This window comes from Terrapene carolina, unplaced genomic scaffold (assembly GCF_002925995.2).
Source record: "Terrapene carolina triunguis isolate 2854851 unplaced genomic scaffold, T_m_triunguis-2.0 Scaffold231, whole genome shotgun sequence".
Taxonomy (NCBI): domain Eukaryota; kingdom Metazoa; phylum Chordata; order Testudines; family Emydidae; genus Terrapene; species Terrapene triunguis.
Genome location: NW_020664582.1, coordinates 18,760,407 through 18,786,925, shown reverse-complemented (window position 1 = coordinate 18,786,925; position 26,519 = coordinate 18,760,407). Strand labels below are relative to the sequence as shown.

General features: G+C 41.7%; 1 protein-coding gene across 1 annotated transcript in view; it reads right to left on the bottom strand.

Annotated features, from left to right (window-relative positions):
• The window catches only part of PHF12 (PHD finger protein 12), a 44,114-nt gene extending 17,806 nt beyond the window's left edge, over positions 1-26,308 (bottom strand). The window contains exons 1-6 of the mRNA XM_026656478.2: positions 26,200-26,308; positions 25,788-25,969; positions 5,927-5,999; positions 2,318-2,705; positions 1,378-1,498; positions 74-206 (exon numbers count right to left, since the gene is read on the bottom strand). Coding sequence (XP_026512263.1) covers positions 74-206; positions 1,378-1,498; positions 2,318-2,705; positions 5,927-5,999; positions 25,788-25,969; positions 26,200-26,265 — 963 coding nt within the window. The 5' untranslated portion in view covers positions 26,266-26,308. The remainder of the gene's footprint in view (positions 1-73; positions 207-1,377; positions 1,499-2,317; positions 2,706-5,926; positions 6,000-25,787; positions 25,970-26,199) is intronic.
• Between the last annotated feature and the right edge of the window lie 211 nt (positions 26,309-26,519).

The following is a 26,519-nucleotide window of genomic DNA, read 5'->3' as shown; positions in this document are numbered from 1 at the left end:
TTAAAAGTTAGTCCATTAATAAAATTGAATCTGACCACGTCCTTTTAACAGCCATTTACTGTTCTAAACTTACCACCACGTGTTCAATATGATTTGGACACATCCATCTGCCCAGGGGCATGGCAGTAAGAGGGGGCTCAAGACAATCCATGTGGAACAGGAGGGGGCAGTAATCACACTGAATAAGAGGTGCCACTCTGCAACTCCTGCAAAGAAACAGGGAAACAGCTGCTATTTTTATTATTTCCTAGAAAACCAAAATTAATGTTGCTCACCACCTTCCTATGCTACAAGTGGGAGGGGAGGGGATCACTTGTAGCCAATAATTAGAAAGAGACCAAAGTGGCCCCAGTGTCACAATTCATGTAACCTAATAAAGTTACTGTAGCTCTCATCCTTCCTTTCCCCTGCATTATTTGTTGCTATTGTCTAAAATTAGGCAACAATGGTGTAATTCGATCTGTGTGGAGTCCTATTGGACTGAAGTCAAATGGACACAAAGATCTGCCCATACAGATCCAAGTGCAGGATGGGGGTCTTGGATTGTAAAATCCTTCGGGTAGGACTGGAGCAGTGTCCTTTGTTCCCCATGCACTCCATAGAAGCTGTACGAGCAGTTCTGAACACGCTGCTCTCATTCACTACTGCTTTGGCCAGTAAGCTCATTACCAAGGAAACTCATGGACGCTAAGAGCAACCTCCAGGGAGTTCAGTTATTCCCAATTACTCCACTCCTCAGAGAGGTACAGTCTGTTGCAATGGGAACTTTTACTTCAGAGAGATGGAAGAGGTCATAAAAAACTGGACATGAGAGGGGTTCTCTTTCAAATACGCTTGTTCTTCCCAGCCACAAACAATTCATTTAATGAAGCCATCAGCCATCTCGTAGGTTTCTTTTTTTAAAGCTTACCTGAAGCTCCTCCTCTCTTCCGACAGCTCACTTAGAGTGAAAGACGACACTAAGCATAGCTGTACTGTGATTCAGTTTCCACAATAAAATGACTGAGACTATCAATTAAACTGACTTTTTGGGCTGGGACTTAAATTCATAGATATGGTTCACTGTTCCAACAACCCAACATTGCATAAATATTTAGCTCTCTGGTTTTGTGATTAACCATTTCTGAGTGTCCCCTGCATAAACTGGTGGCATGCATCTTTGTCAGTGATGTTCTGCCTTTTGTTTCTGAGGGTTATTTTCTCCTAACACCCTCTACATGTACCATAAATTACACTCACTACTACAAAATTTTTATTTATCCAATACCTTTTAAGATCAAAACTGGTATTTAAGCAGAGGATGACAAACTTCTTTCACAAAACAACAGAATTTCACCCACACCAAGTGAAACTCCCAGAAGTGGGAGACTTGGGTACCTGTTGCATGTGAAGCAGACTTTCACCGGCAAGGGAACCAGACCATTATGGTCTAGCTCATGTTGTGCTTTCTTAACATTCTTTCCCGTGGTTTCCTCCTTCCTCCTCCTCTTACTAGTACCTGAAAAGTAAATGAAAAGGTTTTGCATTACTCGTGTGTAACAGAGCTCCTATTCTAATCACTGTAACTGGAGCAGATGAATATACACATCCATCTCCAGCAGAAACAAACAGACTGAGCTAGGAAGAGGCTAGCAAAGCTGCTTAGGGCACCACAGCCCTGACTTAAATCTGGTATCAATTTAAAAGAAGGGGAGATGAGGAATAAAAAGATAAAATGAAGGCAGGCCAGTCTCATTTGTAGACAGGAGCCAAGAAAGCAAGCAGCCACCTAGATTTAGTCAGAGACAACATCTAGGCTAAAGTGAGTTTTCAAATTATCAATTTATTACTTAGTATGAAAATCTATTCCAGAGTACAATGGCAGGGAATGAAAGTTTGGCAATTAACAGTCCTAACAAAATACAAGGAGACTTCCTCTGGCTAGTAAAATCCTCTCGCCAGTGTCATTTGGTCTGGCAGAGGGCGTCTGAGAGCGGCTGTACAGTACACTACTCTGTTAAACTATTGAAGTTCAGGGCAGTCCGGCATTTTGCTATTAAACAGATTTCCAAGTCCTCCTGCGTGCCCTGGAGCAAAATAAAAACTCATCTATCGTTCCAGTGAAGCAGCCACATCAGAAGAGGAGCTGGAGGAGAGCATACACCCGCACCATCTACTTTCACGAGGAGGGGGCCTCAGAGCCAGAATTAGAAAAGCATGTCAGTAGAAACTCGCATAAGCTGGACAAACGAGAGCACAGAGGTGGCAGAGGGCACGTTTGCAACCACCAGTTGCATTTCTGAACAGTAAGCTATGCAAGCAGACAATATTTACTCACCTGGAAGTGCTGTGGTGCAGGTCAGTTCATTCGGCAACTGGAACTGGGTTGGGTTTCTTTCCATGGCAGCTGCAATAAGAAGCTCAAAGGGTCGCTTCAGCTGGGGCTGCCCACAGTCCATTTCCGCAATGGCAGAGTCATCATCCACGTCAATTATATCCTCATCTACATCATTCTGCTCTGAATTGGGAGTCTCAGTGCTGGCATTAGATGTGGGAGTGCCAGGCCGACTTGCTCTCCGTTCCAAGATCCTGGCATGTGCAATTGCCCTGATGCTGGTGCTAGACCTGTCCAACAGGTCTGTGTCACTGGTAGGGGAGGTGGTCCTTTTCCCAGATTTGTCCACCAATCCATTTACCTGCCCCAGCTCCTTCTTCTGTTCTCGCTTCTGCAGAATATGAAGAATCACACTTACCACTCAGGCCAGATAAATAAGTACATTGGCCCTGATACATACATAAGTAAAGATTAAACAGTTTTCAGAAATGCTACATGAACAAGAGCTCAAGACATTTATTGCAACAGTTTCTCACCATGACATTTAGCCTTAAGCCAGTAAAAGCAATTGGTTATTGCTAGTGTGACTAAGTCATACAATTACTAAAGCAGTTAGAGCGGCCAAGCGTGGGAGGAGGTTAGCCTACTTGCCTTTTACCTCTGGAGACTTGGATTCAAATCCAGTTTGGACACAAGAAACATATTTAGTGGCATCAGGTTTCAAATTAATACTCAAGAAGTCAACCAACCAATGTATTTGGAAGACCATATTTACCAATGACACCTCTTAGAATAATGCACCGTGCAGCAGGCTTTGCAGTGTTTGAGTCCATTTATAGCAGGACTACTCAAAAACGAGAAAAGAATTAGAACGATGACTTGAGAGTACATAAAAACTGCAATGTGCCAACACAACACAAGAACTGGCCACTTCTGCTCAGGAGAGTCCGTGGGGAGCTGCAGGTAAGGCCGGAGAGCAACACTGGAGCTAAGGGCTGCAATAGCAGAGGCTGGGGCACAGAAGAGTTCAAGTGTCCGAAGAAGCATGCAGAGTACTTGCCTACACTATGCCTAGTATGAAGAATCAGCCACTGGGAGTCAACAAAGTAATGAAAAGCCACCCCAATAAAGTGGGTGAGTATGGAAAGGAACATGGAATACATACAATTTTCAGGGGACTAAAGGTGGAGTTTGGCAAGCAACTGTGATTTAATTTTGAGTAGGGCTGTCGATTAATCGCAGTCAACTCACACGATTAACTCAAAATGAATCGCAGTATTAATTGCACTGTTAAATAATAGAATACCAATTGAAATTTATTAACTGTTTTTGGATGTTTTTCTACGTTTTCAAATGTATTGATTTCAATTACAACACAGAATACAAAGTGCACAGTGCTCACTTTATATTATTTTTATTACAAATATTTGCTCTGTAAAAATGATAAACAAAAGAAATAGTATTTTTGAATTCACCTCATACAAGTACCATAATACAATCTCTTTATTGTGAAAGTGCAACTTACAAATGTAGATTTTTTTTTGTTATATAACAGCACTCCAAAACAAAACAATGTAAAACTTTAGAGCCTACAAGTCCATTCAGTCCTATTTCTTATTCAGCCAATCGTTAAGACAAATGCTTGGACGCATGTCCTCTGCAGTGGTGGTTGAAGCATGAAGGGACATATGAATCTATAGCGCATCTGGCATGTAAATATCGTGCAATACTGGCTACAACAGTGTCATGCGAACATCTGTTCTCATTTCCAGGTGACATTGTAAACAAGAAGCGGACAGCACTATCATCTCCTGCAAATGTAAATAAACTTGTTTGTCTGAGCGATTGGTTGAACAAGAAGTAGGCCTGAGTGGACTTATAGGCTCTAAAGTTTTACATCGTTTTGTTTTTAATGCAGTTTTTTTGTACATAAGTCAACATTTGTAAGTTCAACTTTCATTATAAAGAGACTGCACTACAGTACTTGTATGAGGTGAATTGAAAAATACTATTTCTTTTGTTTTTTTACAGCACAAATATTTGTAATCAAAAATATAAAGTGAGCACTGTACACTTTATATTCTGTGTTGTAATTGAAAGCAATATATTTGAAAATGTAGAAAACATCCAAAAAATATTTAAATGGTATTCTATTATTTTTTTAATCGCGATTCCTTTTTTAAAATCGCTTGACAGCCCTAATTTTGAGGTCTCTAGCCAGCCAGCATTAGTTCTTGGTGGTCCTAGTCTGGAAGGTGCAACGGGCATAATTTATTATGAGTCACAAGGGGCAGCATCAGCACAGTTTAAGGACTTAGCAGTCACATCAATCTACATGAAAGCTGTGAGATGTGCAGCATATGAACCTCCAAGGGAGAAAATGTGCAAAGCCAGTTGCACATGGGAAAGGAGGAGGAGAACACTCGCCCCCCCCCCAAAAAAAAAACCCCAAACAAACAAAACAGGAAAGAAATCAGGAGCAGAGGGAAAAAAACAAACAAATTTGAGCCACCAGAAACTCAGCCTTTTGTCGGATACAGTTTTTCCGGAAGCAGCATTTCTTGTTTGTGTGAGGTGCTGGAATGAGCAAAAATTAAGGGCTAAGCCATTCAAGATAAGGAAAAGAGTTAGAAAAAGCAAAAGCCATTGCTCTTTTTAAGATGACCTTTTTATTGTTGAGAAAAGTTTCTGAAGCGTTACTGTCTTCAGGATATAACAGCATCACAAGTGATTTGCCAGGAGCAAGAGACCATGATAAAAGGTGGCAAGTTGGAAAAGAGAATGTGTTGGAGGTGAATTTGTGTGGCACTTCATATGAATGGCTTCCTGGATAATTTGGTGCAGAATCTCTTTAAACACTTGGGTACACAGTCTGAAGACGTCATTGCTGCAAAATCATGTTTACATTTAGCAAGGAGAGCTTCCTGGGAAATAGCATGTCAAAAAACCAAGCCACAATCTTGCCGAATCATCTCTCCATCCTGTTCTTGCAAATAAGGAAGTCATAATTCACAGCAATTCAGTCTGTTGCTATGGACATTGTTGTGGGGTCACAGTTTTGTTTGGTTTTTGCTAGCCAGAATCATGAGGCACTGCAATAAAAGCATCAGACACTAAAGATGGGAAGCCATATTAAGTCACAACTAGTCCATCTCCTTTGCCCGTGCAGAATTATTCCCTCTGGGATATTTTTAGTGCAGTTTGTTTTTTCCTGTTCAAGATTAAATGTGGAAAATTGCTGTTTGCTGAGGGTATGTTACTAAATTAAATGTTTGTAAGTCTGGATTTAAAAGTTCAGTTTTGTGATTTCTAATAGTAAAAATCAGTACAGGAATTTGGGACTGGCTTAGAGTTTTCTATGCACCTATTCCTAATCAAAACCTCTCTGCTCTGCCAAGCTGTCTAACCTTCACTTTACTTCCTGCGATTCCATGATCTCACACACACTGGAGCAGAACTCTAAGGTTTTGTATCTGTGTCTGTGGGGGTGGGAAAAGAAAGGTTGGTAGGAGGAAAAAAGGGCAGAAAGACTCAAATACGAGTGACAAATGTTTGGAAAATACTAAAGAGTGACCCAAAGAGAACCGAGTTTGTTTGGATAAGAGGATTTACCTTTCGGCGTACAGTGCAGCGATGACACATCCACTCCCCTGGAGGCAACATTTCCTCGCTCAATGGAGGGTTACTACAAGAGGAATACAAAGACACAGTTTACTTTCAGATTCAGCTTGCAACTCAAAGCATTTCAAGCTGGCCCAGAATAATTCTGCGAGCTTCCATTGCCAGGAATCTTCTGCATTTTATTCAGGTTCGTTGACTGTGCTCCCTCTGTAGACAGTTCTTTGTAATAAACCTTCTATCACCAATGAAGCAAATTATAAAATCTTATAGTCTTCTAAAACATTCACTTCCACCTTAAAATATTCTGCTCTTAAAATCAGTCCTCCATATTAAGCACTTATTTTCCACTACTGTGGTGCTTGCCCTGTCCTTCGCATCAAGAAAACAGACTACAGCCAGGACCCCTCTTCAACTGAGGGTGTCTCTACACTGGAGCTGGAAGTGTAATTTCCAGCTTGAGGAGACAGCTCAATAAAAGCTAGTGTGGGTAACACGCTAAAAATAAAATAAAGGTAGTGTGTGAGGGGTGGGACGGATTCCCTGTCCCAACTACCGTACACGCCTAGGGTCCTTGACGGGATTGGGCTTGGAGTTGCTAATCCATCCTGCCTCTGGGATCCACTTCTATTTTTAGTGCACAAACTCAATAAGAGCTAGTGTGTGTACATTTACCCACCTCCAGCTCCAGTGTAGACATGCTGTAAGTGAGCTGTTGCCATGAAACTCACCTGCCCAGGAAGAGAAGAGGCAATGCATTATATCTACCAGTGCATTAGAATCAGCTAACTGGTAGCAAAACACATTCATTCTCTGCATCAGTTACTATCAATCATAATAAGGCCCTGGTAGTCCACCAACACGTGATATATGCAGTTTGACTTGAATATATGAGCATAAGATTTGTCTGACTCAAAGAATCAGCCCATAGCCATTAATGAACAGATACTGCACCATGTCAACAAGAATATCTCCAAAACTGAGAGATGTTATACTGCATACGTGAGTCAAAGTCCATATTTCTTGGAATTGCATTTTCTGTGCCTCCCTTCCCACTATATTTTAATCTCCTTCGTCCAATCCTCCTTCCTGTCTATGTGATAAGGCCATTGGTGAAAGAATTACAAAGTTACTGCTTGACCACAGATTGGGAAGGGTGGAAACCCTTTTCATACGGCTTAACTACAATTCTTTCAGTTTTCTGGAAGCAACAGAATTGTATAAAAGTATTTGCTAGGATCCTGGACTGTGGCCATGAGCAGCTCCAGTAGAAAGCATACAGAAGAACCAGCAGACTGGCTGGCTGAAGCAGGAAACGTGGCAGAGAATTTGGAAAACTGCGAAGATTTTAGGGGCGTGGAAGTTAGTCTCACATCAGTAACAAATGTGAACAAACTTACAAATACATATCAATACCAGTTTCTCCTTCACTATCTATCAAAACTGAACTGAATTAAGTTTCCCTTGCAAGATTTGATGACAAAAATCCGAATAAGCAGACACAGAAAGAAAAAACCATCTAAATGAGAAACTCAAGTTAAACCAAACTAGTTCAAGGGGTGATGGGGATAAAGCTCACCACCACCCCCAGGACAGTGGGATTTTGAAATCTGGCCATTCTCCAGCCTTCTCTCAGTGTTACAACAGCATAAGAGATGTTTGAGGGGGGGTTTTTTTGTTTGTTTGTTTTTTAACTCTTTTCCCAAGACATTTATCTGGTTAGTGTTTTTAAAACAGTAATTTTCAACTAAGATCTTTTTTCCTGCACAAGTTATGGTTTAATCAGATCACTAACTGTTGCAGAGGAAACAACTTCTGTCAGATAAACAGAGGACTCTGTTTCCATGTAGTTTGTTTTCAGTGTATTTATTTGTATTTTAACTCTGTCTAAGTTTACTGCCGTTGTTAGCCAAACTTCAACGCTGCAATACGTACTTCAGCCCAGGGAGCCCTCTGTCCTGCAGAGAGTAAATCCACTGGTTAGGCACTAGCATAGGAAGTGGGAGATTGAGTTCAATACCCTCGTTCTGCCAGACACCGCGTGTGACCATGGGCAAATCTCTTAACCTCTGTGTCTGTTCTGCATCTGTACCATGTGGAGAATAGCACATCCCTGCCTTCCAGGGTCTGGTGAGGATAAACACATTGAAAGAGAGTGTGAGAGCTCAGCTACTGCAGTAATGGGGACCATGTAAGTACCTGAACTTAAGGGACTGAGGCCTTATTTTGTCAAGTGCTTTGAGAGCTTTTGATACAAGGCACTACAGAAGAGCCAATTACTACATTAGTATTAACTAGCCTTTAAATACCAATCACTAAATAGCAGAGTCCTGAAATAAGTGACTGTTAGTCAAGTGTTCTTCTATAATTCATGAAAGAGTCCTTTTTACTACAAGGCACAGTGACATCACTTAGACAAGCCAACATAAAGCTAGCAAAAGTCACAGATGTTCTACTGTAAGTTAGTCTTTGCAAACAAATACTTTTAAATACGTCTCAGATATCAGCTTCTTCAGTGAGTCTGCCACCATCCGTTCTGAAGCTGTAGGTATTTGCTCCATAGAGAGCCCTAATGCTAGCAGCGGGTCCCAGGCACTGGGTCTGGCCTCAGCTTCTAAGTTTAACCTATAAAACAGACTTCCTCTTTTCAAAGAACGACGTAGCATACATTGGGTAAGGTTCACAAACATCCTGACACACAGTCTTCCACAGGCATTGAAGCTGTCAGGTTCACATTCTGTATGTTCAGTTGCACAGGTTCTAAGAATGGTTTTTACTGCCTTTTTCCTTCAGTCTTCCAAAGTGGTGGTAACCGCCATTTCTGGTCTCAAAAACACAGGGGGATTCAGTAGAGGTGACATCTGGCAGCAATTTTGAGAAACAAAAGTTGAGCATTTCAAGCAGCCTGTGCTTCAGGAATCTAGAGTACTATATTTCTAGACTACACAGTGAAACACACCTGGAGCTTGTTTTTCCATTTCCTGGAGGTCTCAGGTGAACAGATGATCAAGCTCCTTAGAAGGCACAAAGCACCAAAACCTCTCTTTCAACCACAGATAACGTGACAGAGTCTCAGATGTGCGGCTGAAATTATGAGGTGTTTTTTTTTTTAAAGAAACAAACCTTTTGTTATCAGAAGCCTTAGTAACAGCAACGATCTCAAATGTGCTTCTTAACATTTGGATTAATTGCAAGTCCTGAGGTGACCCCAGCAATAGCTTCAGATCCTTTACTCCTACTGGCTTAAGAGTTCTTTAAAAAACGTAGCTAGAAGTCACTGAACTATCTTGGGGCATCTTGCTGATTCCCTGCCCCCACCCCGAAAGAACAAAACTACATAAATTAGCAGTTCCAAAACTGCAAGAGGGCAAAAAGCATTTTAAGGTATGTTTCGTATGCCAACTCAGAAATACACATTTTGCCAGACACACTTCAGGCTATTTTAACTCATTATCCTGACCTTAGATATTTTTATAATGAAACAGTGAATAGTGCAATGGATCCCAGGAAGTGATAAAGGACAAATGATTTTGAATAGATTTCATTTTATGATGATTTAAAAAAAAAAATATTTCCTGTATGTATTTATGAAGAATATGATTTTTTGTTTAAAAGAGTCACTTAATACCACATCTCTCTTGCATTAGTCTGTAAAACCACTAGTTTTAAAACAATACTTTAGAACAAATGCTCATTTTTAAGGCTCTCTGAACAAAGTTGCCATTTCAAATCAACTGCAATATTTCAACATCAAACTCTCCTCCTGAATTTACTTAACCCTCCAACAGGGCCCAGCTACTGCAACCAATGCGCCAAAGCCTGAATCTGGTCCCGGAGGTTAATGAACTGCTCATCAAGACAGAACACTGTACTAACCAAGATGGATGAATACTGTTCTTGCACTGCTGTATTCTGAGCCAGGAAAAAGCCACTACCTTAGGTTAAACACAAAGGAACTGTACCTTAGTTAAGCATGCCATTTTAATTAACTAGTTATGACCACATTCCCCACCCCTTTACAGTAGGAATACTAGAAATAAGATCTTTAAGCAAGACAGCAGTCAGTGTTCTTACCATTTCACCAAATTCTACTTTGAGCTGACCACAACATGGCTGTTTTCTGCCTATCTTTCATACACTTATTAACACAAACCTCAAGAGCACTAATATTTGTTACAGATGAAGTCGCCGCCAGCAGGACCTGTTGCTCAACAGCACCAACTTAATTATCAATTACACACAATATATTTGCTTTTCAATATGGAATCATACCACAGATAGTTATACAAGAGCCTGCCCTCCATTTCAGAGACTTTTCCTTTTTATCATGACATGCAAGCAAAATGGTGCAGCAACACTGACATAACATGGAAGGTTATCGATGTGCGACCTGCATCTGTCTGCTCAGCAGTATAACATGTACATTTTAGAACTTAAAACAAAAGAAAGACAGCCCTGAAAAATATAAAATCTGACTTTCAAAGTTAAAGGACTAAACACACACACCTGAAAGGTCAGTCCCACAGAGAACTAATTAAAGATTTTCATGGCTCTACCTTTGCAAAGAACAGATTACACAAGCCAGAGAAAAAGGCATTAAATATTGTTTATACTGACAGTAATCTCATGGTTTTTCTATACTAAGAATCTTTTTTTAAACCCATTTTCACAATATAATGTTTATACAAGACTCATTTTACAAGACTATGGAACTATCTCCCATATACTGTACATTATGCAAAGCCTCACTTAGGAAGGTGAAATCATTATTTAAATGGATATCATGAAATCAAACAAACCCCCAAAGTGATCTGTATATTAGGAGTTTTCATCAAGCAATGAAGCTTGTTTTATTTTTCAATTTCACACTCTGGAGCTCACATACATCTGATGCGGGTATTAGACTAAATCCTGTAATTATGCTTACCGTCATTTCCTGAGGTCAGCAAAGTAAAGAAAACAAATGCTCAAGGGAATGGCACCCTCTCTGATCTGCCATATAAATGGTGCAAGTGTAAGACACTCGTCTCAAAAGGAACTGATTGTGACTGCATTGGAAATGCAAGTTCATTACAACTGGCATTCCTGGTGGGCATCTTGCTGAAAAAGACCATTTGTGAAACCTGCAGTGAGGGTGCTCCCTGCCTGCAGATGGCAGGGAACAGAAGCCAGTTTCCATCATGCTTGAATAATGGAGTGGAGAACTTTGGAGTTCAATGTCTGAATAAACTTTCTTGTAAGACTTTGATGCGGATGACTTGTGCAAAGACATACTTGGAGTTTTCTCTTGTGCAGAGGAAAAAAGTCAGAATTTAACAGAAACAACTGGGCACAAAAGAACAAATTCACAGCAGCCCCTTCATTCAGCTCCCTCATGTTGCTTCCTAAAGCCTCCCAGTTATGCAGCAGGATTTACTGACTGACTTATATTGGAAGACACTGGTGGTAGGTTTGCCAGCAAGATAAAAGGCAGAAGAGTGAAAAGCCTTTATGTGGACTCGACTTATTCTAATGATGGATGCAGCTACAGCTGTTCTACAAACATCATAGAGAACAAGGTTTATTGGCTTCCCAGTGTATGGCCATAACTAAAACTAACAAGGAAACTAGCCAGAGTGCCAGCATATTACAAATGACCCATTGAGAAATATAGAAAGTTGCATCATTTAAAAATCTGCAATTCTTTGAAACAGTTTTACTGTGCCCAACTTACACACTTCTATTCACAGCTGCTCCCCAAAGCCCTCCACGGAAAGGACACCTGGAACGAAGTGTTTGAAGCCAATACATTATACAAAGAACAAACAAGTCAACAACTGCAGCTAGTCAAAATCCCTGCCTGTCTTAACTATTTTACCATCCCACTATAGACCTTCTGTGCCAAGGAACAGTTTGCTGGTTTATTTTCTGTGGAAAAAAAGGAAATGGAGACCGTGTATCTTTAAGACATAGTTAGGAAATATTGCAACCCCCTTCCTCCCCTCCACCCCAATAATGCCAGAATCTCTCCAACAGGAAGTAGGAGAGGAGATGATTCAGCAATATAAGTGTTACATCAAGCTATTAAACAGCGCATCTAAGCTATTCAACCCCACTATGGAGATCCACCTGTTTTTTTTAAACACAGATAACGTTTGGCATGTAGGATCTAGGTTTGGGCTCTCTTTAAACTGTCAGCTTCCTGATGTTTATAGTGAAACCAAAATTCCCACAAACCAAATGTCAGAACGTAGAACGCATCCCACATTTTGGATAAACCAACACGCAGTACCTATTTCCTCCTAAGAATGATCAGAGCTCCAACACATCTTTACTATACCAGTTTCAGGAACAAGGTATTCGATGGGCCCAATCAGACTTTAAGTGGCCATTTTTGTATCAAATGTGATCTGGTAAAGTCTGCAAGATTTAAATCCAAACACCACATTTTACAACACGTTTTATTTGACAGGATTTTAAGGACAGCCACTGTAGAGGCTGGGTACTTTCCTCTGCAGGAAAGCTGCATATTCCCCCCCCTTAATATTTTGGGGAAAATTAAAAAGCTCAATCTTGACAAGTGTAAGGTAATCTGCATTGGAAGGAATAATTGGAAGGAATAAATTTAAACTTTGTCCACACTGCTGGCTCTAAATCAATACCACTTAGTAAGGAGACTTGAGCATCACTGGGGATAGCTCAATGAAAACTTCTGCTCAATGACAATGGCAATCAAGAGAGTCGTATAAGGAAGACTAAAAATATTACACCGATTACCCTCTCCCCTGGAGTCCTGCATTCAATTGGGTCACACAGTTGCAAGGTACAGCAGAAACAAAGGATTCAGAGATGGACAATAAAGAGATCAGAAGCCTGGAGTCACTTCCATGTGAACAGAAAGAAGAGTGTGGGACCACTTCGTTCAGAGGGGGAACGTAAGGGTTTAGGAGGAAGTTTCACTACGCACACGTGGTTCCATAACTGTTTACTATGGGGTTTCTTGCACATTCCTGTGAAATATCCAACACTTGCCACTGTCACAGAGCAAAAAACTACACCATCTGCTGGTCTGATCTGATATTGTAATTCCTGTGCACATGAAAGCAAGGGACTAGTAGTGCTGGCTAAATACTGGCATTACATTACATTACCCAAACATCTCAATCCTTCCTTGGATCCTTCCACTCCTGGGAGCAACTGTTAATATCAAATTGTCTGATGAATCTTTGATGTGGACGGATATCCACTGGAGCATGGTCCCCAAATCATTTCATTTGTGAAGATATGAATGCAAGGTTTTCAATGCCAGAAGTGGTGAACTAGAACCCCTGGCTTCCCCCCATTGCTCAGCTTGAGTTATTAGCCGAGTTTGGATTGGTGCAGGCCTTCCCAGGATTTAAACTCTCAGCTAATGCCGATGGTCAAACACCCTGTGACGAAGTCTGGAGAAAGCACCCAGGGGACAGGCACTCCGGAGGTTAAGCCTCAGGAACGCCTTATTGCAAAAATAAACTTACAGGGTTACTTCAGGAAAATTCCAACTCAGGTAGTTCCATTCTGGCTATGTAAAATTTACTCTGCTGTTTCAGTGACGTGGAGTGTTCTTCTCCGCTTGTCCTGAAGTGTTGTTAAGTGCAGCCTACTCTGATAATACTAAACACTAGAGTGGTATATGATCTGAAATCCTTTGGGATGAATGTAGATGTAATATCATATACAATATTGCACATGCATTAAGAAGGCTAAATTGTGTGCAGATCAGGCCTACAGAATCACATGCAAATAAATGCACTGTTTCATAAGATTCTCAATGTTTGTGATGAACTTAAAACTCCATACAGCGCGATAAGGTGCTCTTTCCCCTAAAGAGGTTAATAGCCAAGTCACTTTTAGACTTACTGAAAGGCAAGAAAAGACAACGCTCATCAATATTGCACAGACTGAAGAAAACGAAACAAAACAAAAAAACAACCACCACCTAAAAAATTGCCAAACAGGACAGTATCTAATCTACAAATTCACCACGACACAAACAATATTTCTTCACACAACGCAGTCAACCTGTAGAACTCATTGCCAGGAAATGTTGTGAAGGCCAAAAATATAACTGGGTTCAAAAAAGAATTAGCCAAGTTAATGGAGTACAGGGGTTCATCAACGGCTATTAGCCAAGATGGTCAGGGATGCAACCCTATGCTGTGGGTGTCCCCTAAACCCCTGACTGCTAGAAGCTGGGACTGGTGACAGGGGATGGATCACTCAAATTACCCTGTTCTGTTCGCTCCCTCAGAAGCATCTAGCACCGTCCACTGCTGGAAGCCAGGATACTGAGCTAGACAGACCATTGGACTGTCCACTATCGCCATTCCTATGAAATGTCTTTCTGGTTGATGGCTTGTGCTGTGAGACATGAGACTATGTATAGCCTAGCCAATGCAACTGTGGATACTCTGGTTACCCATATACATGTCACGGGCATTTGGGAAAACTACAAAGCACATGATCTCTTACTGAAGTGAGTTTCACAGGTTAATTGTGTATTATGTAAAAAAAAATTTTTTTACCAGTTAAATTTGTTTGCTTCTAAGAATGTTCCCTTGTTCTTAATCAAGGAGAGAAAGTAAACAGCTGTGCCTGTTTAGCTCTCTCTAAACCACTTGTTGTTTTACATAACTCAAGTTATGTTCCCTCACCTCATCTCTACAAGAGATTATTAATTTACATTTAAAATCATTTAGTCTAACTTTCAATCTCTCCGCACACAGAAGCCTTTCCATCTCTCTAATATTTTGTTGCAGGCCTCTATATCTGCTCAACATTTCTCAGCTGGAATGATCAAGTGAATACATATTCAAGGTGAGAACATTTTAATTTGCTTGAGGATTTTTAGTCTTAGAAATACCAGGAATGTCAAGTCTGGACTTCTGTTTTGCTAGATGTTTTGCTAACAAGACAGAAGTGTATATTGAGTGTTCTGAGCCCTTACAAAGAAGTGGGCATGTTGAATTTTAATAGAGAGCTTTTCTCCAAAGTATTTTAATTAATTAGATGTTTAAAACTTGTTTTATTTTATTTAAACCTGAATAAAAGCATAATTCTCTCAGGCGTCACCACAACATGTCACAATCCATGTTAACATGGTTTTTGTAAAGGGAAATCATGCCTCACCAATCTACTAGAATTCTTTGAGGGGGGTCAACAAACATGTGGACAAGAGGGATTAAGTGAATAGAGTGTACTTAGATTTTCAGAAAGCCTTTGACAAGGTCCCTCACCAAAGGCTCTTATCCCATGACAGCTTACTCTGCTTAAGAGGGAAGGTGCTCTCATGGATTGGTAACTGGTTAAAAGATAGGAAACAAAGGGAAGGAATAAATGGTCAGTTTTCAGAATGGAGAGAGGTAAATAGTGGTGTCCCCCAGGGGTCTGTACTGGGCCCAGTCCTATTCAACATATTCATAAATGATCTGGGAAAAGGGGTAAACAGAGAAGTGGCAAAATTTGCAGATGATACAAAACTACTCAAGATAGTTAAGTACCAGGCAGACTGCAAAGAGCTACAAAAGGATCTCACAATACTGGGTGACTGGGCAACCAAATGGCAGATGAAATTCAATGCTGATAAATGCAAAGTAATGCACAGTGGAAAACATCATCCCAATTATTCATATAAATGAGCTGTTACCACTCAAGAAAGATCTTGGAGTCATTGTGGAGAGTTCTCTGAAAAACATCCACTCAATGTACAATGGCAGTCAAAAAGGCAAACAGAAGGTTGGGAATCATTAAGAAAGGGATAGATAAGACAGAAAATATCATATTGCCTCTATATAAATCCATGGTACACCCACATCTTGAATACTGCATGGCGGTATGGAACGACTACCATATGAGGAGAGATTAATAAAACTGGGACTTTTCAGCTTGGAAAAGAGACGACTAAGGGGGAGGGGATATGATAGAGGTCTATAAAGTCATAACTGGTATGGAGAAAGTAAATAAGGAAGTGTTATTTACTCCTTCTCATAACAAAAGAACTAGGGGACACCAAATGAAATTAACAGGCAGCAGGTTTAAAACAAACAAAAGGAAGTAGTTCTTCTCACAATGCAGAGTCAACCTGTGGAACTCTTTGCCAGGGGATGTTGTGAAGGTCAAGACTATAAGAGGGTTCAAAAAAGAACTAGATAAATTCATGGAGGATAGGTCCATCAATGGCTATTAGCCAGGATGGGCAGGGATGGTGTCCCTAGCCTCTATTTGCCAGAAGCTGGGAATGGGCGACGGGGGGATGGATCACTTGATGATTACCTGTTCTGTTCATTCCCTCTGGGGCACCTGGCATTGGCCACTGTTGGAAGACAGGATACTGGGCCAGATGGACCTTTGGTCTGACCCAGTATGGCCATTCTTTTGTTCTTTCAGAGCTTCAGCTGGCCCCAGAAATTTTCCAGGTAGAAGTACTAGTTTAAAAAAACCCAAGCAGATTAAAAAAAGCAAAACTGAAAATCCACCCAGCAGTTTTCAGATTTTTTTTTTAAAAAGAACAAAAAGATAGAAACATAGGCACAACCTCCACCCCCTTCTTCACACCCTGCTCCTGTTACTATTCCTGGTGGAAGGAGATCCTAGGGGTAATTAACACAGTATCTCTTCCCCCCCCCCCCCAAAAAAAACCAAACAAACAAAAACCAAACCACAGCAGAAAGTCATAGCCTGTATAGGCACTTATTTTATAATGATCAGGGCTACTTGCTCAGGGAAGGGTTTTTTGGCCTGTTGCGTCCTCAGGCCACGGCTAAATTCAAACCCCACAGACAGCACTCTCTAGCTCATTCTAAGCAACAGAGGGTCCTGTGGCACCTTTAAGACTAACAGAAGTATTGGGAGCATAAGCTTTCGTGGGTAAGAACCTCACTTCTTCAGATGCAAGAAGAACTTGTTAGTCTTAAAGGTGCCACAGGACCCTCTGTTGCTTTTTACAGATTCAGACTAACACGGCTACCCCTCTGATACTTAGCTCATTCTAGTTTATTTCAAAAAGTGACTCATGCACAGCAGACATCAGTGGAAAAGGCTCAAGTCAGGTTCAGTCACTAGATTTCCTCCCAGCTTGCTGTTACAATATTTGCCTTTTATACTCTTGAGATGATACACTGAACACTTCTCAGGAAATGCAATTTGTAAAAAGTATGCTAAGGGTGGAAAAAACCCACCATAACTAGTTATACACAGAAAAGACACAAACCTGCATGGCTACAACTGCATTCAAGTGTGCTGACAAGATTATGATCCATGGTGACACACAAGGTATTTTTCTCTCTAAGTGGGGTTTATTTCTACAGCCCCTTGGCATCACACAGCAGTCTACAAGGGAAGTTGGGCAAAAGCCATGGTGAGAACTACTGGCTGGGGAAGAACACAAGAAGCTCTTTGATAGGTTGACTGTGCCAAGTACTCCAGAATCATAGTTCAGTCACATACAGTTTAGCCAATGACTCACTGAGGCAAGACGCTTGCTTACACTTTCTTATTCTGGGCCCTGATCTACACGTAAAACTTAGATACGTGACTCAGGACTGAGAAAACTTCACTTCCCCGACGTATTTAAGGCAGCCTAAGCCCTGGTGTCGACACTGCTATGCTGATGGAAGAATTCTTCTGTCAAACTAGTTACTGCCTCTCAAGGGGGTGGATTTACTACAGCAATGGAAAAATCCCTTCCGTACCTGCAGTGTCTACACTACTGTGGCATAGCTGCAGCTGTGCCACTGTAGTGCTCGTAAGCGTAAACATAGGACGGATCAAGAATTTCACATCCCCAGAACAAAGCCACATTATATTCTGAATTACTTTAATGTTTTCACACACCTAAACTTGCTTCCTGGATGGTCTTTTAAACTGCTAGATCTTGCACGGATTTCTACTGTATTATTGTGTAAAGCCTCTGACTGCCAGATGCTGGGACTGGGCGACAGGGGATGGATCAGTTGATAATTGCCCTGTTCTGCTCATTTCTTTTGAAGCATCTGGCATTGGCCACTGTGGGAAGAAGAATCCTGGGCTAGATGGACCATTGGTCTGACCCAGTATGGCTGTTCTTATGATCCCTTGCTACCACAAGGTTCCCCTCACATTCTAATGCACTGAGGACTCTGTTTCAAAAGGTACACTTTCCTTCCTACTCTGGAAATTACTGCCTACTTTCTTCTGCTAGTCAATACTGACTTAAAGATTAAGGAACAGGTTTCATAGAACACCAGAAAAGTCAAGAAAGCATCACATACTGACTCAGTCTAGATACAAAGGAATTCCAAGATGTGTGTGTGCTTACGGGGTGTCTTGAAGCTCAGCAACACCAATGCTGCTGCCTTTATTACGTCAATACCTGTGCTGAATGTGTCTTACAACTGAAGGCTGGCAATATGCTTTTCTTGTAATTTACACACATGCTTGGCACCCCGCAAATGAGGTGTAGGGCATGATAGGAACATAAGAACGGCCATACTGGGTCAGACCAATAGTCCATCTAGACCAGTATCCTGTCTTCTGCCAGTGGCCAATGCTAGATGCTTCAGAGGGAATGAACAGAACAGGGCAATCAAATGATCCATCCCATTGTTCAGTCCCAGCATCTGGCAGTCAGGGGCTTATGGACACCCACAGAATGTGGTGGTGTCCCTGACCATCTTGGCTAATAGCTATTGATGGACCTAGCCGCCATGAACTTATCAAATTCTTTTTTGAATCCAGTTATATCTTCTTGCGAAAGAGTACATCAAAAGTTTCAATGGAGTTTTAAGTTATATTTCACCCAGCCTTGTATCAGGCAGAGTGACAACGGACAAGGATCTCAGAGGGCATAGTTCAAAAGGAGTTCTGCTCTAGTCACCACAACCAGTTTCTTAATTATAATTCACTTATAGAGGCCTGAGGCACGCACTGGTGTAACAGGCTCAGTCACATCCCTGCCAGGTTCCCCAAACGGAGATGCTCCCCAGTACACACTGGAACAGAGTGATAGCACCATGAATATTTTGTTAAAAGTGCCTAGAACTAAAACTTCTGATTATCCCACCTCTAAAGAAAGCAAATGCTCTTTTCCCCATTTTCTCCCTCACTAATCAGTACCAAACAGAGGAACACACACCTTTATTTTATAACTAAGGCCCTGTATAAAAGACGAGTTTTTATTTAAAAAAAAAAAATCATGAGTGTAAATGGCAAAGTATTGGATTTCACATGGTTTGCATGCAATTAATTTTACAACTTAATTTAGTCAATTTATAGGCCAGCATTAATTTTACAAGTGTTCGGAAAATTCATTCTGTCCTTGAATTTATTTATATTTTGGGAGGGGGGGGGAATTAAAGACTTCATTGTAGACATTTTCTATTTTTAAAAACATGTAAAAGATCATAGTTTCGGGGCATTTTCATGATTTCTGAGGCCTCCATGAATCTGTATAGGGCCTTAACCAGTTGTCCTCCCTCCTTTTCGTGGGGGAGTAGGGGGAGAGGGGAGGAAGAGAGTGGGATGTAACACAAGCCATAGAAAAAATTGCAGGTGGTGACTACATTCTTGATTTTTTTTCAGCAGTGTTGAGCCTAGGTATGTAGTCTAATTAAGGTCAAAGAACTTTTACAGGTAATATTTAAGATCTGCATAGCAGTCATTAACCAATGAACAGTACCCATCAGAAACCAAATCCAATTCAAATCTCCTTGCTAAAGCAAGTGCCTCTAGGTACTAGAAACCCTTTGGGAGGACGTTTCCACATTGTGAAACACTCCCATGAGCCACACCTACAGATGCGATAACACACTGGAAGACGGCAGCTAGAAAGTAAAACCATAACGGGTGACTACTGAGCAGAACAATGGATTCAAACTAAGTCACAGTTACTTAAAAAACACTTCACTAAACCAAATAGTTCAGCAAGATGCAGCATCTTTACAACACAGATTTCACTGCAGCAGTAAAAACTGATCACAATTTTCAAAACGTTTAAGACTTACAGTTCAACATAAAAGCATATTTTTCCCTAGGCAGGGTAACAGGCCTTTTTAGTTTTTATCAGTGATTTTATCCTGTACCTTTCAAATAACTTTACTTGTAATTTCAATACCTTTTCTAATAAGTTTAGTCCATTTGATACAGAGGGGGGTGAAGGAATCATGTTTAAGTTCAGCTGTTATAGCACATCTTTTGATTTTGATAGAGTCTCACTGATGACTGGGAAACCCGATTACTGTGGTCCAATTCTGAGAGTAGCAGCAATCAATGGTTTAGTCATCAGGCACACTTCACTGCGTACATGTTAAATCAACCATAAGAAGATTTTACAAGAGCACGCACCCACATACTGAAGAGAATGATACCTTAAGGGTCCTGAACTAAACATTAAAAAAAATTCAGTTTATTAAGTTGTGACAAACCAAACTCCAGAAAATTCTAAGTTCTGTGCACATTATTATTCCTACAGTTGAACTTTTATGGCTTTGCATTTCAGAGCCTCAGTGTAAACTAAAAAAGCAAAACCAAAGTTGAACAAGAGAGCTTAACAGAGCTGCTAGGGCTGATCATGTTACTGTGTCTAAAGGCACATAAAGAATGACTTTTTTTAATTAACTAGACCAGTGCAATTGCGTCTTTCATTAACTTTAATATCTCAGATTCCACATTGCTTCTGAAACCACCTAAATACCAAAGGCAATTAAAGCATACGAATTTGGCAAGCAGCGAATTCATTTAAAATATTTAGTTATTAACAAAGATAAACAGGAGTTAATAGCACGAGTTGTTTTCTTACATAACTTTAAAATATTATGGTCTCTTCTAACAGTTATGAGCTCAAAAAGAAGCTTAAATTAAGTCCAAGTCTCTGTATTCCAGGCTTACTTCAAGGACCTTTTAAAGGATGGATTTTGCCAGTACATTGTTCACATAAAGGGAGGATCTAGTTTTGATAACATTTAAGTTTGAATGTTTACTAAGTTCATTTAAACCTACAAAGAGCCAATGTGCAAGCCTTTTTAAAGTTATTAGTAATTTCAGTATGAAGTTACACTTCAACACTACATGTAAATTAATGAATTTAAACTTTGTCCAGTTCACTATTACTTAGCTGAGAGTTAGTTATCTTATAGCAAGATGTCCAGAGCACCTATTTTTATGGCCATTAAAAGACCAAATCATTGAAATTAAGGCAGCAGCTCAGAATCTAGATGCCTCAAAGATTTTTTTTCAGTCAAAAAAAAAAAAAAAAAGAGAGCGAAGGGGAGGAATCGGACACAAAAGTGAAAAGTCAAAATTAACTCCTAAATTAACAACTAAATTGAATGCTAGCTTGCGATAGGCCAAGATAATTCTAAATCTGAATAAGGTACAGAAAGTTATTCATGTTGTAGCAGTTGAACATAAAGATTTCACATGTAGAATGGAAAATTGTCAACTGATGTGACTCAGAAACTAAAATATGCAAACCTAGGCTAGTTTAGCTTCATCTGCCTCTCTTAGCAAGCTCTGTTACTCCAATTCTTCAACAACAGCATGCCAGAGGACTGCCAAATCAGAAAGGGGAAACGGAGCCAAACACTCCAAATGTAAACATGGGGAGGCAAGTGTTGCAAAAATGTTTGATGGAACTAGCAGACAGTGCTCAATGCAGTGCTCTTACCCTGTGACAGCCACAAAATTTATCTGGTTCAGAACAAGAGTCAACTATTAAGGGAAATCTTTGGAGGTGGCACAAGAGATTCACAATTTTGGTATGTCAGTGTTGTCACGTAAAGAGCCATATTCACTTCAAAAGGAAGTTGATTAATTTCAGACAATTTAAATTGCTTCAGTATACTAACACCCTTGTACTCAGGAGCCAGACAAACAGGCAATTGTAAATGAGAATCTAACTGAATGCTATGGGTCAGTAATTTGAGAGCACCTTTCACACTAGGAAAAATTAATAGCACTGCTTTAAAAAGTCAGTTCACTTGCTTTGTTTTGTAACTTCTATTGCCATTTTTACTAGTTATCTATTTTAAGCCTGCGCTTTTCCTCTCAACCACTTTCTGCTTAATCCTTCAGAAAAGCCATATGGAATTTTTGACATCACAATAATTTCTATGGACTGATCTCAAGCACAGGATCACCATTTACTGAGGGATCAGGCAGGAGAGAGGAGACAGAGGAAAAAAAACTACAATAGCTATACGTATCTAGAACAAGGGGGTAAGAGAAAAGTACAGAAAGTTACTAAACACGAAAACTGCTTTTGGATAATTTTTAAATAGTTTATCCCAGCTCAAAAGCCCCCTTGGAATCGAATTGTGAGATAAAATTCAAGTAAAGACTCTACTGCATTACTTCTAGAACTGTTCAATAACTTGCATTCACAGTAATCACATTAGTGAGTGACAAATTAATATGCAAGCTTCATAACCAAAACCAGAGTTTTAAAAGCTAAAAACCAATAAAACTTCCTTGGAAAAAGCTGATAAGTGGAAAAAGCATTCTATGCAAAATTTAAATCTGAAGAAGTCAACATATTTGAATATAGCAGACGCAGCATCATAGGTAATCTAGCGAAAAGGGCACTACAAAATTTTCTATAACTATTACCCCATCCAAATTATTTGCAACAACGCTTATGAAATCTGATGTAAGCAAAGAAAATAGATTTTATTTGGTTTTTCCCCAAGCTATAATCTTTCTTGGAGAAGATTACAAGAGTGGTCAAATTCATAATAGATGAATCAGAAATCTGTTCCATCCACATGAAGTCATTCTGGGGCTGACAACCCACTCGTAACTACAAAGAACTTGGTAAAACTGCTCTTTTTGGCAGGTAAATATACTGTAATTAGACCTGGAAATATTCAAAGCTATCATCTTTTTTCAGCTGGCTTCCAAATATGTGGAAGTACTGTAGAAGTCAAGATATGGTTAAGAACAAAACAAAGGACTTTCAGGAGAGAAGACCAGATCTTCTTGAGTACTCCCGTGAACACCCTGACACTCAACCAAACCAAAAATGGAACCACAATACCTGCCTGGATATTTCAAGACTTGCTTTCTGGAACATATCTTCGAAGTGCACACAATAGATTACAGAATGAATTTCAATAAACATGGGTAAAAACTCACCCACCAGACTAACATGGACTATGGAAGCAGAGAACCACACTGCATAATTTTGGGTTGTTTCCTTTTTAAGTTAAAACATGCAGATTGTTGCTTTAGAGATATACACGTATTTACCTAATCAAGGTACAATAATGTAGCAAGCAAGTTACAAGAATTGTATATGGGGGAGGCAGTGTCACCTAGTGGATAGCGCACTGGACTGGGATTGGGGAGACAGGTTCAATTCTTGGCTATGCCACTTCCCTGGTGGGCAAGTCACTTCCACGCCTTATCCTTTACAGATGGTACCGACCTCCTTGGTGAAGTGCTTCAGGATGTACTGTTGAAGCGCTCTAAATAAAAACTAGGTATTGTCGTATTGTTTTCCTCATTGTCACAAAAGAAACTTTTAGAACAGTGAAAACAGTATTGAGGGAAATGCCTGGAAGATGCCTCAAACAGTTAGCAGAATTCACAAGTTGGCCATAGATTGGTATATTTAAGTTTATAGTCACTGTTTAAATGTACTTAAAGCAAGCATTATTGAAACATTGCAGAATAACGGAAATGCATGTACTGCATTCATGCCCAATGGAATGGAAGTTTACTTTAAGCAAGATGTACGAGGTAAAGACAAAACCCAAGTGTTCCTTTGAGGCAACTTGTCTCATTTGCATGCGTTTACAAAATGGTATGCAAGGTTTTGGAAATGAGAACAGGAAAACAGAAAGCAGCCCATCCTTTACTTCTGCTGAAGAAAAAGCCTGTTAAAGCAAATTTAAGCTGAACATTATTTGAATACAGTGGCTGCATAAATTGCAGGGTTAACCTTACAAACCCCTTACCCTGGAGAGCAGTCTCATTGAAGTCAACATGACTTATATGCATAGCTAATATCTCCATGACTAGAAAGTGGATATTGACTTATGATCAAGAGACCAGGTTTTAAGTTAAGTGAGAAACTGTGTGTGGATCATTTCCCTCCCCAAAATTCTCAAGGTTTCTAGCAGCTATCCTGCTTCAACAAATGAGACTCAAAACTGTATGGAGGCTTAACATTTTAGGCACTTCATTCGACTTTACCAGGTTCAGCTTATATCAACAACATCCTAACGTACAACATTAACTTGTTTGCGTTGAACTACTGAGCCCTACATTATAAAACAATCCTGTCCTAAAAGCACAGCTATGTGAAGGAGAGCTTCTGTGTAAGCACCCAAGTTGGTCTCTTTCACCAAGTGAAGTTGGCCCAATAAAAGATTACCTCCCCCACCTTGTCTAATTACTAAACAGATTAAACCAAAAAAACAATGTTCTCCAGCAGATTTTAAGTGCTCTATATAATAAAACTACCAGGGGAACTTCTTCCAGGTAGAAATGATGGTATCATGGATTATAAAAATGGAGCTTCCTGTCTTGGGTAGACAGGTCTATAGACTGGTAAGAGGGCACTCCCTACAGAATTCTGACCAGACGGTTAATTTCCCCGGTATCAGTAATCACTGTAATAAGCGCCCTAAGACCTGCAATTAGCATATAAAAAAGTACAACCATTCAGCTAAAGTCACAAGGAGACAACTGTAGCCGAGTCAAACAAATATCCGAGGCATGAAAGACAATAAGGAATGTGGTTAAAAATCTCTCTCCAAGGAAGAATACCGATTTGCCATAACTTCGTTGCTCTGACTTGCCTTGCTCCCTCCCCCATCCCATTATTCACTTTGGCTGTCTGAATTTCACATGAGCCTGAGTCAATTGCTGAACAGATATACGCAAATTCGCTTTCGATGCACCTGGGCTCCTCACGCAGAAGCAAAAAATAACTTCTCAGGGCAGAAACCGAAGTTCAGACATCTCCTGACTTTGCTAGTTTGCTTTTTGTTACTAGCTTGGGAGGCTTCCAGGTAATGCACCGAAGGTCCAGTCCCCCCCTCACAGCAGCCACTATGCTCTAAAGCACACATTTCCAAACCACCACCGAGGATTAGCAACAAGAGCACAAAACTACAGGCAAGCTGTCCCTGAATTCGTATTGGTCACTCCTACAAGATGGAACAGGCAGGTCTAAAGGACAGGAGGAAGGAAAAGGGAATAAGGAGGGGTCAATTTTCAAGTTCAGAGTTCTGGATCAACGCTGGGAAGATACTTCTGTATTCAAAATACTACAGTAACGGTGCCAGGGTTTGGAAGTGCTATATGCAGCCAAAATGGCGCTGAGAATAAAAATATAATTTAAAGGAAGGTCGCCATATTGTAAACAGTGAGGCAGGGAGAGACACAGAGACAGCAACCTCCATTATTCCCAGCAGCTGCAGCAGCACCACTGAGGCGCTCAGCAACGTCAGGCCAGTCCAAGAGAAGCAAAGGCGACTTCCCACCCATCGCAGCCCCCAAGGGATCCCCACGCAAGGCAGCCCCGAAGATGGAGCGGGAAGAAAAGAAACTTCAAGGCTGAACCCCCGGGTGCCTGCAATAAAGGCGGTGCGACTCGCAGGCGGACAGCACAGCTCCTCCTCGAGCCTCTCCTCGGCCCCGCCGCTCAACCCTTCACACAAAAAGGAAAGAGGAGCCTCCTGCCCACCCCTGAGCACCGGAGCGAGCCGCGGAGCCCCATGGAAAGGGGGCTCGGGGGCTGTTCACCTCGGCTGCCCCGGATGAGCTGGCGCTCGCGGGAGCAGCCCTAGCGGGGTTTTGTTCGCGCACACAATGCGCCAAGCTAACGGGCAGGACTCCGGCGGGCCCCGGGCCTTACCAGCACTGGAGGTGGAAAGCGGCCGGGCAGTGATCGCAGCACAGCAGATCCCCTCCTTCCTTGCAGCTATCGCAGCTATCATGGTTCGTGGCCCGGCCACTTCGCCGGGCCTCCTTCTCGGGCCTCCGGCTCTTCTTCTCCCCGTCCTCGCTCTTCGGGGGGGCCAGCAGGGCTTGGATTTGCTGCGCACACAAACAGAGGGGCGGTGAGGGGCTGGGCCGAACCCGGCCGGCCCGAGCCCCCGCGGCTCCCACCCCGCCCGAGCCCCCGCGGCTCCTCCCGGGGCGGGCGGGCCGGCTCCGTCCCTCCGCGCTTCCTTGGATGGGCCGCGGGGGCTCCCGTCAGCCCGGCCCCGAGGGGGGGCCCGGCCCCCAGCGGCCCCCGCCATTTCCCCGGCGCGGCGGCTGCTCACCTCCATCAGCCCCCCGGAGGTGTCCAGGTCGTACACGATCGTCTTGGTCTCCATCTTGCCCCACATTCATCCAGCCCGGGCGCGGCGGGGGGCCCGGCCCGGGGGCCCCGGCCCCTCGGCGGGGGCAGCGGCGGCTCCTCGCGCGCTCTCCGCGGGCGGGCCCAAGGCGGCTGCCCCGGCCAGGCGGGGCTCAGGCCGGTCCCGGCGGCGGGCGGCTCGGTGCGGGCGGGGGCCCCTCGCCCCGGGGGAGGCGGCGGCGCTCGGCCTATCCCACGGGCCGCTGCTGCTTCCCCGTCCTCCTCCTGCCGGGCCCGGGGGAG